General features: G+C 42.6%; 2 protein-coding genes across 7 annotated transcripts in view; one reads left to right on the top strand and one right to left on the bottom strand.

Annotated features, from left to right (window-relative positions):
* Window positions 1–15,514, bottom strand: part of BTAF1 (B-TFIID TATA-box binding protein associated factor 1) — a 398,618-nt gene that overhangs the window by 293,427 nt on the left and 89,677 nt on the right. The window lies entirely within an intron of this gene.
* CPEB3 (cytoplasmic polyadenylation element binding protein 3) overlaps window positions 1–15,514 on the top strand; it is a 101,187-nt gene that overhangs the window by 80,741 nt on the left and 4,932 nt on the right. For all 5 annotated transcript variants that reach the window (XM_063435228.1, XM_063435227.1, XM_063435230.1 and 2 more), the window contains 3 exons: window positions 2,569–2,687; window positions 4,877–4,991; window positions 14,951–15,132. In XM_063435228.1, the coding sequence (XP_063291298.1) occupies window positions 2,569–2,687; window positions 4,877–4,991; window positions 14,951–15,132 (416 nt within the window). The remainder of the gene's footprint in view (window positions 1–2,568; window positions 2,688–4,876; window positions 4,992–14,950; window positions 15,133–15,514) is intronic.

Below are 15,514 nucleotides of genomic sequence, written 5' to 3' on the forward strand. Positions count from 1 at the left end.
CCAACTTGTAGGGTGCTTTGAGTCCTACATGTTAAGAGTGTTTAAATTAGGCTAAAATAAAACGTAAACATAAGCATAAACAGAGGGATGTATCGCAAATTTTAACATGTAGTCCGCTTCTTTGCGACATGTGGGTAGCTGTGTTGCCCTCTGTGGACAGCGGGGGCATCGGAGGCAGTTTGTCAAGTCCCCTAGAGTCCCGCAATACCTTTGACTCTGCCCGTTCCACTCAGGATCCTTATTTTTAAAGCCTTGGAGACGGCTACTGATATAAAAATAAATAGAATTGGGTTGCTGGGAGTATGTGATATCTGAAGCCAATCAGAATATGTGATTTGTCGAATATTCTAATTTCTACTCCTCAAGACTGCTGAAAATGCTTATTTAAATGACCCACAAATGATCTTTTGAAGATTGTCCAATATGGCCAGACACTATCCAGAAGGAAAATACACATTTTATATAATTCTGTTACACCACAACTTGACTCTGCATTTTAAACTCTGGCAGGTTATATGGAACACTCCAAGCAACTTAGCCACTACAAAACATTGTTGTGATTATGGTGCCTGGAGTGTCATTGCAATGACCCTCCTTATGGAGTGGATTTACTTCTTACTTTGGGTCCACCAGGCACTGCTTCCTGCAGCCAAAAGTTCTGAACGTAAAACTAAGCTTTGCACTTGGCTAATGCGCTCAGCCCTGAACTGCAATCAGCTGTCACTCTTGGCCAATGAGTCAGCCCTACATTGGAGGAGAGGTGGAGGACTGGAGAGAGGCAGGTTAAAAAGTCCAATGCTCTTAGATGGTTTGGCTATTTACAGTTGGTTATCGGGCCAGAAATGCCCTGGTGCCCCTATTACAGTGAGCTGTAGTGGTTATGGTGCTTGGAGTGTTCATCAATCTCTGGCATGTTACTATTTGCTAATAATGGATTTTCAATATAGGCTGGGCTGTAAAACATATATTTTGCCTGAATGTTGTGACATGGCATTTCTGAAAACATAATTATCTGAAAATTACTTCTTAAGTGAAAATATTGCATTAAACGATGGCCCTTGATTTGGGATGGAAGGGTAGTGTTTGTGGTCCCCCCCATACTTATTTCTAAAACTACCATAAGATTTCACCTTTCTTTCAAAGTGTCCTCTATGACTTTGTCTGACTTTACTATTTAAACGAAGCACAATTTCTTTGTTTCATAATGACCTGCTCAGATGCACAATTCACGGTCCAGTTCTCTGTCAGCCTTGCATGGCTTATTTTCCCTTTCCAAATGAGACACCTGGCTGTTCAAGGAAGGTAAATTACATTTTAATGAGTTTCATTAACGCCTCAGAGTCCTTAGATGTTAGATGACTGTGAATGCTTCACAGACAGCGAGCCTCTCTTTGTCATTAAGGTTATTGTGATCAAGGTGACTTATTGTGGGGAAATATTCACACACAACGTTGAGAATGTGTACATGGCTGATTTACAGCTTACACCCTCCACTCCAAGCCATCTTATGGAGCAACGAACCTTGACACTGTGTATAAGATCTATTAATGCATCCCTTTTATGGGGAGGACAGAGGGGGTTCTGATACTGCAAACTGACTTGAATGGCCATTTAAAATACCCTCTGGGTTCTAGGTTTTTCTAGTCACCCTTTTGGAATTGTGACCTGCCCTTAGTCTGTGTAGACCCATGGTAAAGCATTAATAAGAATACACAGTATGCTTAAACATTGATTACACCAGGCCTTGAAGTGCTCATCAGGGAGTGGTGAATTGAAAGGCTAAAACTGTACAGGAGCCTCTTAGCCTCCACACCTGCCCAAAGTACTTGTGCGAGGTAAGTACTATGCAACAGTGGGTCAAGGAGTTCCTAAGTCTCCTTAAAAACATATAACAGAACTAGAACTAGATGCCTGGATGCCAGGTCTTCTGAACTTGTACCCAAATTATTTCCTTCCCTACTCTTCCCGAGCATACAGTGAACCAGGGGTTCCTGTGGGAATGTATAATCCTATTGACCACAAAATCGAATATCTGAAATGTGCCTGTTTCCAATGACCTCCTCTAATATTTATTAAGTGTTAATGGGTTGCATGCATTTAGGAGAGATGGTGGGCATACATGTCCATTTGCTATTTGTTGCTCCTTCGACATCCTACTGCATTTCTCTGAAACCCTCAGTGGGAGCATTGCTACTGGGAAGTGATGCCACATCGATACCCTCCGCTTTATAGTTGGCTTGCCTGGTGCTATTTCTGCATGAGCCTGCATTAATACAAGTTCCAATGATGTGTGTGTTGTAGGTGTCTGGGATAGTGTTTCAGCATTCTGTTCTTGGGGCACTTACATACATTAAGGAACTTATGAAAAATAATATTCTCGGCCGGTTTGTCTGAAACATGTTGAGTGAACTCAAAGTTGTTATAGTTTCAGTTAACCTACCAGTGATCTATTCAGATGTTCCATTTCCCCCTCTCTGATGCAATATGATTGCTGGGATTTGCACATCCTAACGTGACCTATTCATGGAGCTCATTCATTTACCTTTTGATTTTTCTTTTTCTTTAAAGGTTATGCCTTCCTGCTCTTTCAAGATGAAAGCTCCGTGCAGGCCCTGATAGATGCTTGTTTAGAAGAAGATGGCAAGCTGTACCTATGTGTGTCAAGCCCAACTATCAAGGATAAACCAGTAAGTCTTCCATTCTATAGAGTACATTTCATCTGTACAGAACCGCCTGCTCTGTAGACCTCCCGGATTAATGGCACACCACAGTTTTCTTAATCCTTCTGTTACACACTGTAACTAATGCTTACATCATGATGCTCTTTGTTTTATGCAAGTATGAAAGCTAAATTGTTTTTAACGTTGAAAGAGCCACTTGTTCTGAATGGTCTGTATTCCAAATTCTAAGAAATGTTGTGGTTCTTTCCAGTAATTGGGAGAAACTTGAAAGACAGTTCTATTTTTTTTTTCCCCTTTTTCTTTTTTTTCCTTTTTCACGCAGTTCTATTTTATTTATTTATTTTGATCTGCTTTTCCAAGCAGTGAATGTAAAAAGCTAACAGACGGGTACTGGAGAACCCTGCACCTAGTCAGCTGGAAATGGCTTCGGTACTCCATGGTTGCAAACCTCCACAGTTGAGCTGCTTCTCACACTCTAGAACAAGTGGTTTCCAACCCAGTCCCCAAGTACCCTCTAACAGTCCAGGATTTACGGATTACCCTGTTGTTTCGATGGTGTTTTTAGAAAGAGAAAAAACTTTAGACACAACAGGCTAATTTATAAATCCTGGACTGTTAGGGAGTACTTGATGACTGGGTTGGGAACCTCTGCTCTAGAACATTGTGCATGCAAAGGTCCCAAAGAATGCAGGCGACATTCCCCAAGAACAGGGGTGCCCAAAAAGTAGATTCACAAATGTTGTAAAATCATAACTCCCATGATGCTTTGAATGTCTTTAGAATGTATTAGAATGACAAAACATCATGGAATCTGTAGATCTACCTTTTCAGCACCCCTGCACAAAAAGGCATCCCAAAGTGCAACACAACATTACACCCCAGGCTACAGCACAGGGCTGGCTGTAATATAGTGTGTTTTCAGGCCATCATACTGGAGTCACAGAATAAAATATGTTGGGTTTAAACCTTATCCAATTATGTTTCTCCATGGAATGACCAGACTTGGTGGCATCGGTCTGTAGAATGCGCTTTGCCCTCTTTGGATCCACTGTTACGCAATGTAGTGAAATCATTGCACCCGAAAACAAGCAAAGACAGGCTAGCAATTCCCCATATAGTAATTGGAAATGAAAAGTGATTTCAACTGTGAAATATCCATCTACACAGTGGGACGTTTTAAGTAGAAGTCTGTTCGCCAATTCCTGTGTTTGACTATTACAATTGGCTTAAAGTTTCAAACGCAGAACATTTGAGAACATTTATTCACCATTTATAAAGCGACTCGAGCACTATGATCTCTACATAAAACCCGGGGAGAAATAGTCTTCAATAACAAAATCAATATGGTCGGGTCACTCCACGCTTTACCTAAAGTCCATTCGCAGCAGGAGCAGAGCACGTGTCGGAGGGGGGAGAATGTGGAGAAGCTGTGAACAGTAGCAGAAATGGAAGTTTTCCAATCACATATCCTACATCCGAGTATGCAGACATTCTGTATGTTGTTCTGCTAAAGCAATAAAGCTGGGTAGCTGATTAGAATTCCAGCTGTAAGAATAATGGATTTGCTTCAAACCCATTACTATAGTCCTTTTCATTTGAGCAGAACCCTCATCACCTCTCAGTTCCATTAACCTTAACTTGTTTATCACAATTGGTTGTAATTGCCATGTTTAGGCATTAGAGAACACGACAGGATATGCATGTTTAAATGCTCTATAAATGGTAGAATATGTGACCTTGCTTTCTGTCTGTATATGCAGTACGGAGATACCTCCAATGACATTGGATTGGCCAGATAGCAGCTCGGAGGCCATTGTTTATGGATCTCCGAATAAAACAATTTAGTTTTAATGCACCACTATTCAGAGTGAATTTAATATTTTAGAACTAAAAACGGCTGACTGGGACTTTTTCCAGCTTGTTTGGTCTATATTTCGATGTTCTGGGCAATCTACACTTTAGTGAGACCCTGTGTAGTATTGAGCAGTCATGCAGCTCTGTGGCTTTGAGGAAGGCAGGGTGGGTCTCCCGATCTCCGTATAAAGATAATTTGTCTTGGTGAGTTTTATTTTTATTGTTGTTTTATAAGTTAATGCTAAATTGCTCACTAAGTGTGTACTTTTCTAATGATCACGTGTCTAGAACACTCACACAGTGTATGTCTATAATATAAAATATTTTCTCCCTCCGTACAGGTCCAAATTCGGCCTTGGAATCTGAGTGACAGTGATTTTGTGATGGATGGCTCTCAGCCTCTTGACCCACGAAAAACTATATTTGTGGGAGGTGTTCCACGGCCCTTAAGAGCTGGTAAGTACCCGGTGGTTGTGCTGCAATTAATGTAAAGCCTATCGCACTGAGATATGTTCCATCTGGTGTCCGTCACATACTCAGGGCTGTTCACTAAACCGTGAAATGTCAGATTAACCTTTTTAAGGCCGAATAGCCAAGCTGGGAACACCATGAATTAGATTTGTTAAATATAGAGATAAGTAAACATTGTATTTAAAAGAAATCATGGAAGTGACCATTCCTTTTAAAGCTCATCTCAACAGCTTTAATTTCCAGGGTGACTTATTTTAATATTTATATATATTTTTTTTAAATGAAGCAATAGATGCACAGTACATGCAGAAATGAGTAATAACAGTTCAGCACTGTGTGTATTTGTGTTTAACACTTATTAGAACGTAAATAAGTCATTATTAATGTGCACAAGAGAATAAACTCCTAGTACCTTCAGCCTGATTTTATCTAAGCTTTCTTCCACGCACGGCAGTACAGATATGGTGAGTCCAGGGTGACTTTATTGCCCCATGTTGCTGAGGGCGTACATGTGATATAGAAATGTATGATTTGATAAATCATCCAAGAGAGAGAACCTTAAATTATTAGGTGTACTGTAGTATCCTGTAGTATGCAGCTACATGTATTAATTAATAATCTGGCTGTTAGGATTTGATTGGCAAAACTCTAAATTATAAATCACAACTGTTTCTTGTCCCCTGCCTCCCCATTTCCCATTACGTCTTTACTGCAAGCCTCTACAATTCTACTCGGCTTAACCCGCCCACCCAGGTTCCCCCTAAATGTATAGCATGCTCCTCCAGCTGTTTAAAATTCTCTCTCATTTACCTCTTCATTCCCTCTCTACTCTACCAATAGCGGCAACTCTTTGTTTACTTATTTAGCCATCATTTCCAAATTTCCCCTGCTACCTCTTGTCTCAAATCCCCACGGTATCCTTTAGATTGTAAGCTCATGGGCTATCTAGAGCTTAAATGGCTAGATCTCCGCTTACGGGCAGGGCCCTCTCAACCTTTTGTATTTGTCTGTGTATATTGTATGTTCTCCAGTAATTGTACAGCGCTGCGGAATCTGTTGGCGCTTTATAAATACCAGGATAAAAATAATAATTATAATAATACGAGCGCTCGAGAGAGCCATAAAAAAACCACAGCCTTACTCAGTATGTAGTACAAAATTGTCTGAATCTTTAATGGGCGAGCATCGTATATATAAAATAGCAATTGGTCAAGCTCCTACTATTGTCAATGGATGCAGAAAAAGCATTCGACCGGGTCGACTGGACGTTCCTTGTAGCCACGCTTCAAGAAATGGGCTTCAGGGAGAACATGATGAAATGGATTGATGTGCTATACCGATGCCCCAACGCGAAGGTGAGAGTGAACGGAGCACTTCCCGATTCCTTCCCGATTCACAACGGGACGAGACCGGGATGCCCGCTCTCCCCCATGCTCTTTTCCCTGGCCCTTGAACCGTTCCTAGAGGCAGTGCGCAATTCAGAAAACATCCCGGGCATCAAAAGCGGTAATACAGCACACAAGGTAGCTGCATACGCAGATGATCTTCTATTTTTTGTCACGGACCCGGAAGCGACGTTGCCCCACCTAGTCACCATGATCACAAACTACAGAGAGATCTCGGGATTCAAACTGAACATGAATAAATGCGAAGTACTCAACATCAATGTACCGACAGCCCAAGCAAACGCGTTGAAAAAACAGTTCCCATTCCGATGGTACGCAAACCACATGCGATACCAAGGCATAGCACTAACCAGAGACCTGGGCGACATGTACCGAACGAACTTCATACCGCTGCTGCAACGAATACAACAGGATCTGAAAACATGGGCATACCCCCACATATCATGGTTCGGCCGAATTGCAATACTCAAGATGAATATACTACCGCGGCTATTATATCTATATCAGACGATCCCGCAAGCCCTACCGACTGCATATTTTGCATCACTTCGATCCGCAATGGTGAAGTTCGTCTGGAATGGGAAAAAGGCAAGGCTCCGACAAGAAGTCCTATGCTTACCTCGAGCATGGGGGGGACTGGCGCTCCCTGACTTACGCAAATACCATCATGCGACAGTTCTACAAGGGGTACTGGAATGGCATACCCAACCGGCACACAAACAATGGATCGACCTAGACAAGAACCACATAGGCCCCTCCTTCCTGACATCAGTATGGAACTCGAAAAGGTTGCCACGGGTGACTCTGGAACCGACCTCTACTGTAGCGCAGACACTAAAAGCGTGGGATACCATCAGGAGAGCCCCTCACGTGTCTCAAACACCGAGCCCGATGATTCAGATACAACATAATCCTAAGATAGGAGGGCATTGACCTTCCTAGCAGAGGGAGAATAATTTCCCATACATAGGGTAATAAACAACACAGGCATGACCCCCCCCCGAGGGAACTATTGGAGGGCAACCAACCCACCAGCTTACAAACTTTCCGTTATATGCAACTCAGATCATACTATCAGACACTCCCGGGCAAGGAAACGCTACATCGGGACTTAACATGGTTCGAAACACTCTGCGATAACAAAACGACTCTAGATAAGGCGATTTCCCTTCTGTATCAACACATGCTAGTGGGACACCTCACCAACAATGACCAATTCCGCAGACGCTGGGAACGCATGCTGAATACATCTTTCACCGCGGCCCAATGGGATAAGATCCTCATACTGCACCATAAATGTTTGTCGAGTTCCGAATATCAAGAAACAAACTACAAGCTTCTCTCATTTTGGTACAGAACACCTGATAGCCTACACAGGATCCTCCCGAATATACCTGACACATGCTGGAGATGTGGGGATGAACGAGGTACACCACTACACATATGGTGGGTCTGCCCGCTCATTAAGCCATTCTGGGAAGAAGTCCAACAGAAAATAGGGGAAATTTTGGGGACGGACGGAATCCTTAACGCAGAGTCGGCCCTCCTACTCTCCATACCAGACCCCATAGGGGCATACAGGAAAAGCATCCTTTGACACCTGCTGAACGCAGCCAAAGCACTGATTCCACTATACTGGAAACAGACGACTATTCCCACAATAACGCAATGGATGGAACGAGTAGAAGAGATCTATAGAGCGGAATCGATGCAGGCCACCCTTATGGGTCTCGAGGACAAGAATGTGGAGAGATGGCGCACATGGCTACTTTACGTAGCAGACCAACGCACCGACAGGAACGACCGTCTGATAACCCGAGGAACCCCGCGCCCCCCCCCCCCCCGGATGGAGATTGAACTATGTTACGATCCACGCGATGGCATGGGCAATGGGACCCCTAACCCTCCACCCCACCCTCCCCTCAAACCGCTATCTCTTCTTCCTTCCCCCCTCCCCCTGTCTCCCTCTCTTCTCTCTTACTCATCTTTCCTCTAAGTTCTCCGACAACAATTCATAAACTGTTCGAATAACAGATGTACCCACCTCAACCCGAGATTGCTAACTGATGCATCACACACTCACACACACATCACTAAACATCACAAAACACGAACAAGAAACACTCCTACACAGCAACCGATCCCTAAATTCGGTCCGATAGCCATAACCGCCTCTTCGGGGATGAGGCCCACAGGCGGCATGGACGTCTCAAAAGTGACCAACAGGCTGATATAACATGCAAACTGTAAAACTACCTATTTTTAAGCCGCAACTGGGTCACCCATATGTCTACTCTAACGTGTTCAGCATGATCAAACACTATTTCTGTATAATACGCACCGTTACCCAATTGTTGTCCAAGCATTCTTTGCTGGGACCTGCGTGTCCTTTATATTATGATTACTTGTTACATCTAAAGTTACATGTTGCTGTACATCGATCAGGGCATGCTCTGAAATTTCTATGTATCAATAAAGCCATTTTGAATCAAAATAGCAATTGGTGTACTGCACATGTCTACAAGCAACAATGACTTATTTGAGAACATCTTATCTACAAGGTTATCGCAAACGTAACATTTCATGAGAAACATAAAACCCATCCGCAGAAACTGCTGACAAAATTGTTTTCGCTTTTAACCCCCTGCAGACATGGAAGAACTTAACTAAGGCAAAGGCTGTAACCCTTTATGTACCTTTTATCTGACACATGCATCTGGAATTCATTATCAAGTTTTACGTTAGCATTTCTCTGGAAAGTGCTATATGCGTGCATTTTACCAAAGCACCTTGCAGGTACAAGTCATTTGCATGGCATGCCTTCACTGTGCCAGGACAGGCAAACAATGTAAAATTTTAAATAAAATCCATTCATACAAACTGCATAATTGCAGACTCGTTTGGGTTGTGCTAAAGAAACCTACATGTAATGGCTGCTCTTTAATAAACACAGAATGTTTACAAAATTGAGGTGTCACATTACAGGAGACAGAGACAGTCTGATATATTGTGTATTACCATTACAAAAGAAGGGGTTAACCGACAAATGAACGAGGAATAAAAAAATGACCGTGTCGATTACATTCCATACAAATAATAACATGATGTGCTAGAAGGGGAGAAGAACCAAGATTGACTGTCTGGACGTATATAATTTGTTGGGTTTGGAGCTGTAAAATGCTACAATTTGTTGGCTCTTAGATCTGATTACATGGAAAACCATAAATGAAAGTCATGTATCCGTAAAGTAAATGTCCCCTACTGTCCCCAATCCCCACACGTGCTAACTCCCTATATGACCTAAGAGGAGAATACCCCAAAAGGTAAGAGAGAAAAAAGCGGAAAAGGGTGATATGGTCCCATGGTGCTCAGATCGTTCAAATTCACATCTTCCTCCCACATTGACCATGTTTTGTGAAAAGGGAGAGAGTACCTCTGACTGTGGCAGTGAGCTGGTCCATTATTTTATTATCTGCTATCCTCCCCTTTACTTCACTGATGGTAGGCAATCCCTATCAAAGCCAGTTAGTCGCTGTGGGTCTCCTAGCTGCTAGTGTTATTTTGCAGTTTAATTTCTGTGCCTGCTTTGGGAGACAGTCTATTGATCTAGATAACAAGTAGCACCAAGGATCCATATCAAAGGGTCTGTGGGAAAACAGCGGACTGGAGGTTCCCAATACACTGTAATGGTTGCTGTTTAAATTAAAAAAAAAAAAAATATCACTGTTTAGTAGATATACCCCAAATGAAGACATGCATATCTCTTGTCTGAAGCCTTTATAAGCCCTCCTGTTCTAGCCCCGCCCAGATTTTCTGTGGCTGTCCAATCAGACTTCACATTACAGCTTAATGAAAAGTCTTTGCAAGGCCAGTGCTCTGTCAATTGCTGCCTCTTGAGCTTAGCTCCACTGAGCTGGACTACCAGGAAGTAATAGGACCTATTGTCTGACTGACAGCCAGGAGGGTGTAACCGGGTTACTTTATAAATGTGCCAATTTCTATTGAAATCTGCAATCTAAAAAAAAAAAATACACTCTTTACACATAAAGTATTAAGGGGTCTGGATTGTCCCTTTAAGCTTTGTAGGTTGGCCTCCCTTTAGCATGTGCATAAATGTTAGCCTTTTTATATAACTTGGAATATTAAACTACCTCTGTTTTTTGGAACTGTATTTCAAATAATGTTCCAAATAATGATTTATTTGCTTTGTGGGTATGTACACACCTTTATAATCCTTCATTCCGCTTTACGAAGAATGGGGGAAAAAAAATTCTCCCGGTCACTTGTTCCATTGACGTCACTCGAGTAGGTCTCCTTTTTATCTCATTATTTTTGTATTCATGCTTGTTTTCCCCTGCTACACAAAGCATAATCAGAAAGGAATCATTAGAAATCACAACTTTGCATGCATCAATCTATTGTAGCAAGTACAAGAGAATGGTTTCTGCATAGTATTCCTGAATGATTCACGGATTGAATGAAATGTAATTAACTTGCTAGTTTATGCAAGATTGGGGGAACATTTTTATATAAATCAAGATTGCTATCCACTACCCTTTGAGTTGTTCATAGAATTTGTAGAAACACAAAGTCAAATGCTTGGATTAATAATTAGATATTTGAAGTGGTAACAGAAGAAGCATAAACCTGTTGAGTTGCTCTGTTTGGCTTATTTCCAGGAGGCTGGTATGGAAATACGTCTATTGGTGGCGGTTGGTATAATGTTGGATGCAGTGTCAGGGGTGTCCTGATTGTCCTAGGAAACTGCACAGAATATGACCCCACTGCACTCCCACGAGTTTCATTTGTTCATTTCTAGGTTTAATTTCTTATTATTTTTTTATTTCTTCCACCCCCCCCCCCCATATCTATAAAAGGGTAAATTAATTGCAATGGCAAAAAAATTTTTATTTTATTTTTTAAATTCTTTATTTTTGAGTGCATATAGCCCCAACAGCAGGCACCCGCTATATAACAGTAAACATCATTGCTGTGTGACATGCCATAGAAATACAATGCACATTTTTTGTTTTAAGTGACTCCTGAAAAATACAATGCACATTCAATAAAGATGTAGAACAAAGTCAAGTGCGAAAGGATATAAAGCAGTAACTCGAATTGCTATAGTTGCAAAGTTAATTCACCAGTAGTTATATAATATAGACAGCTTCTTAGATTTAAACGTGTAAAGCTTTAACATGACATTCATACTTATGGATTTGGACTGTGCCTGAGACGCCTCGTGGAGCAGTGTACTGCAGTGCCCTCTCGTGTCGTGTTGCTAAATGGAGCGGTCAGCCAAATCAGAGTAACTTCTTTTCACCGTAAATGCATGGCTCAAAGCCTTGTAACGGCCTAAATTTTGCACTAGGGCAGGTGGGGAGAGTCTATTACATAAAGAGTAATAAGCGTGATTAGGTGCAGTTTTACGGAGGACAGGTAATGTGGGGCGGTTAATTGTAACTGTGGTATTCCTCCATCTTTTAACTATGCGCATTATATATATATAAAATCTATTCACATAAATTATCTAGGATATTCTGTCGCTTCAGAACCACCGGGGCAACGGTGTGCTGGTCTGCACTAGTTTTTACACATAAGATAGGCTGGTTCTACTGTTAAAGGTATGAGCAAGGAAATATACAATTAATAAACAATAATACTTTCAGCTAGTTATCTGAGTGTAAAGTGAGTGTAGATAGGTTTCGGGCCCAGCACTAATCATGTTGGCAGTGCCTTGCCTCTGCGGTATGCAATATAAAAGTATACAATTTAAAACAAGAGAGACCAAAATCAGCGGAGAAATCCCAGTGCTGTCCACCGTTGATAGCAGGTGACTTTAGCTAGCTTAAATCAGGCTAGGTATCTTGCTGGGTGGGCCAGTGTGCTGACACACCTGAAATTCGTGGTTTGCATGCCTAAGGTGTATAGAAGCGTGTCGTGTTAGTTTCAGAGTGACTAAAATAAAATAAAAATAAAAATAAAGTAGTGCTGAGGTGAGTTGCCAGGACAGTCAATTTTGATATAAAGTGTAGTGTAATAGCCAATAGATGGCTTATCCTGGGTTAAACTGAAATTCAAACGGAAAGCGCGACTTACTGTGTGTAAGGTAACTTTAACGGGAGGTTCTGAAAAAAGCCTGCTATGCGCTACGTGGTGAACTACACCACCGTACCTACTTAGGTGCAGGATTGGACGATTGCCCCTTATGCATTGTAATGCCGCAGTAGTGGCTTGAAACAGACAAAAACACAACAAAACTTAACTTTTGCAGCCGATCAACGCTCAAGCATGGCAGCGGTTTGGGGTACCAGCTTGGCTATTGCTTGAAAATAAGAACTGAGGGTACAAGAAGACATGACCCTAACCTTAGCAGTCCCAATAAAAGTCCAACTCAGAGGTGATGTCCCAAGTTCGCGCGTTCAGGTATTGCGGTTAGAACAACGGTGGGTAGCGTAAGTCTCTGTGGGTGTACTCCGCCGTCAACCTGTGCCTACCTCGGAGGTCCAGTATGCCAACCTGGTGTTGAGATGTTGTTGCAGATGGTCGTTGTCGGTGGATAGAGGATCATGTTTCTGCAATTGGGTAATAATCAAACTGTGTGTCCGAAAGCATTTAGCTCTGAGGGGTGGTTCACTGCGCTGTGCAGGTGAGTGAGATAGCCTGTGCCTCTCCATTCAAGTGGTGATCGAGGCGTAGGCGTCCGGTGTATTATTTCTTGGTACGAATGCGGGAATTCGTGCCGGGTCTCAGTTACGATTTGGGGAGGTAGGCTCTTGGGATCTCACTTGGTTCTGTGGGATCTGTGGAAGGCCCAGGGTTTGTAGGAGGTTGGCTGCAGCCTGAGCGTCATGGATTTGGTGTGTATTGTCTCCTTGTTGAATGAGGAGTGTTTGGGAGGGTCGCCAGCGGTACCGTATATTATTGCGCTGGAGCACGGTTGTGAAGGGACGGAGTGACCTGCGCCATGCCAATGTTGCCCCGGACAGGTCGGCGTAGAATGTCAGGCTCATGCCTTCAAACTGTATAGGGGTCTTGCCTCGGAGTGCGGCGAGAATCGCCGATTTGTCTTTCCCGTTTCTAAAGGTGAGTATGGTATCATTAGTGGCTGTGGCCGGGGCCCCGGGAGGTTTGGGGACCCTGAAAAAGTCCGTGGGAGTGATGGGTTTAGCTTGGCCGGCGGGTTGTATAGTCGTCAGCAGTTTTTTTTATCATTTGAGGTAATTCCGTCTCTGGTAGTCCATCTGGGACCCCTCTGACCTTTAGATTATATCTCCTTCTGTTTTCCTCTTGGGCCGCAAAACGCCTTTCGTGTAGTAGGTTCTGGCGTTGTAAGTCTTGTATGGCCGTTTGAAGGGAGGATATGTGCTGCTGGTGGTCTTGGGAGGAGGCCTCCAGTGTTGATATGCGGCCTGTCAGGCCCTGCAGCTCTCCCCTCAGTGCAGTGACGTCCGTGAGGATATTCTTCTTTAGGTCGGCTAGCAATGCCTTCAGTACCCCGGTGGTCACCAGTTCTGCATCTTTGTCAGCCTTGGGATTATTAAGTTTCGCCGGCTGTTTAGGGGCTGGTGTGGGAAGGTAATCCTCCTCTGCGCCTTCAGAGTAATCATCCGAGTAGAAGTCCGAGCAGCCTCCGTGGAGGGCCGCCATGTTGGATTCTCCCGTGCTGCGTGCTTGACGCCACATGTCTCCTATTGTCAGTCCTGGAGCAGGTTTGTCCGCCCCTAGTTTTTTATTTTTTCGTCCCATGAGGTTAGGAGTGTTCCCCTGGTTGTGTGGTTGTCCGTAGAAGCGATAAACTCCGTTTTTAAAGGGGTTTTCCCTTGATTGTCGCTCGGAGCTTCAGCAGTGTGCGTCCGTTCGTCTCAGCGGTTAGGCTCCGCCCCGCAATGGCAAATTTTACACAGCCTTCCCAGAATCCCTTGCTGCTTGAAGTAATCATATTTTACATGTTTTACGCTGAAAAGCAGGACTCGTAACCTTGGGACAAAAATAGAAAATGCCACCGTAATTAAGTTTCTATAGCACAAAAATGGCACTGCGTAAACTGTCCCTGTAAGGCATGTCTCTGCAAGATATCACGCAGTAATAGCCATGTATATGATTTGTGTATTCTTAGAATTATAATAAAATGATTAGGATTTAGATTTTAAAGAACAGTCTGTGTTTTATGTACAACTCACAAAATATTTGTGCTGATTATTTGCTTTGTACAAATGCTTGGATGCCCATATCTTTCTTCTCTCTGCCTGTGCAAGTACTTGTATGGCTTGTGTAGAGAGCGTGTGCTGGCTTTTTTCATGATTAAAGCTATAGGCAAGTCTATAAAACATGAATGAGGCTCTTTGGTAAGCTAGTTACATAGACCTTTTTCATGAATGAAACTACTGCTAAGCTCTAGTGGTATATGAGGATATGGTGCTTCCAGGATCATGGAGATAAAGAATTAAAAAAGGTTTTTATGTCATTCAAACATTCACTAACTTTACATTACTTTCTTGCTCATCTTGCCGCATGTGGTTTTCTGTCTCCTTTCAGTTGAGCTTGCAATGATCATGGATCGTTTATATGGAGGCGTGTGCTATGCCGGTATTGATACAGATCCAGAATTGAAGTACCCAAAAGGTGCGGGTCGGGTGGCGTTCTCCAATCAGCAGAGCTATATCGCTGCAATCAGCGCTCGCTTTGTTCAACTCCAGCACAATGACATTGATAAACGGGTAAGTGACTTACCACTTCGAGGTATTTTCTGCTAAGATTTAAACTGAATCCGGGGTAGATGTATAATGCGGCAGCTCTAATATGGAATATATAGTGTTCTCAAACCCCATACTGGTCAAACTGTAGGCAAAATAGGAGGAAAAATAGTTGGAGATTAATATTCTAGCTTATAGGATTGTATCGTCGGCACTGAGACATAAACTATAAACCCGGCTCTTCTTTTTTTTACTACATGTGCAGTATTGCGGTGTCTTATGAAGAATATAGGAAATTCTTGGCATGCTCTCGTAATGGCTCATAGTAGGAAACTACCTTCAAATAAGTCACTTTCAATCTATAGATTTAAACAATTTTTAGGAACCAGAGTCGTCCTAATCATCA

The sequence above is a fragment of the Pelobates fuscus genome, chromosome 10, assembly GCF_036172605.1.
Source record: "Pelobates fuscus isolate aPelFus1 chromosome 10, aPelFus1.pri, whole genome shotgun sequence".
Classification (NCBI taxonomy): Eukaryota; Metazoa; Chordata; class Amphibia; order Anura; family Pelobatidae; genus Pelobates; species Pelobates fuscus.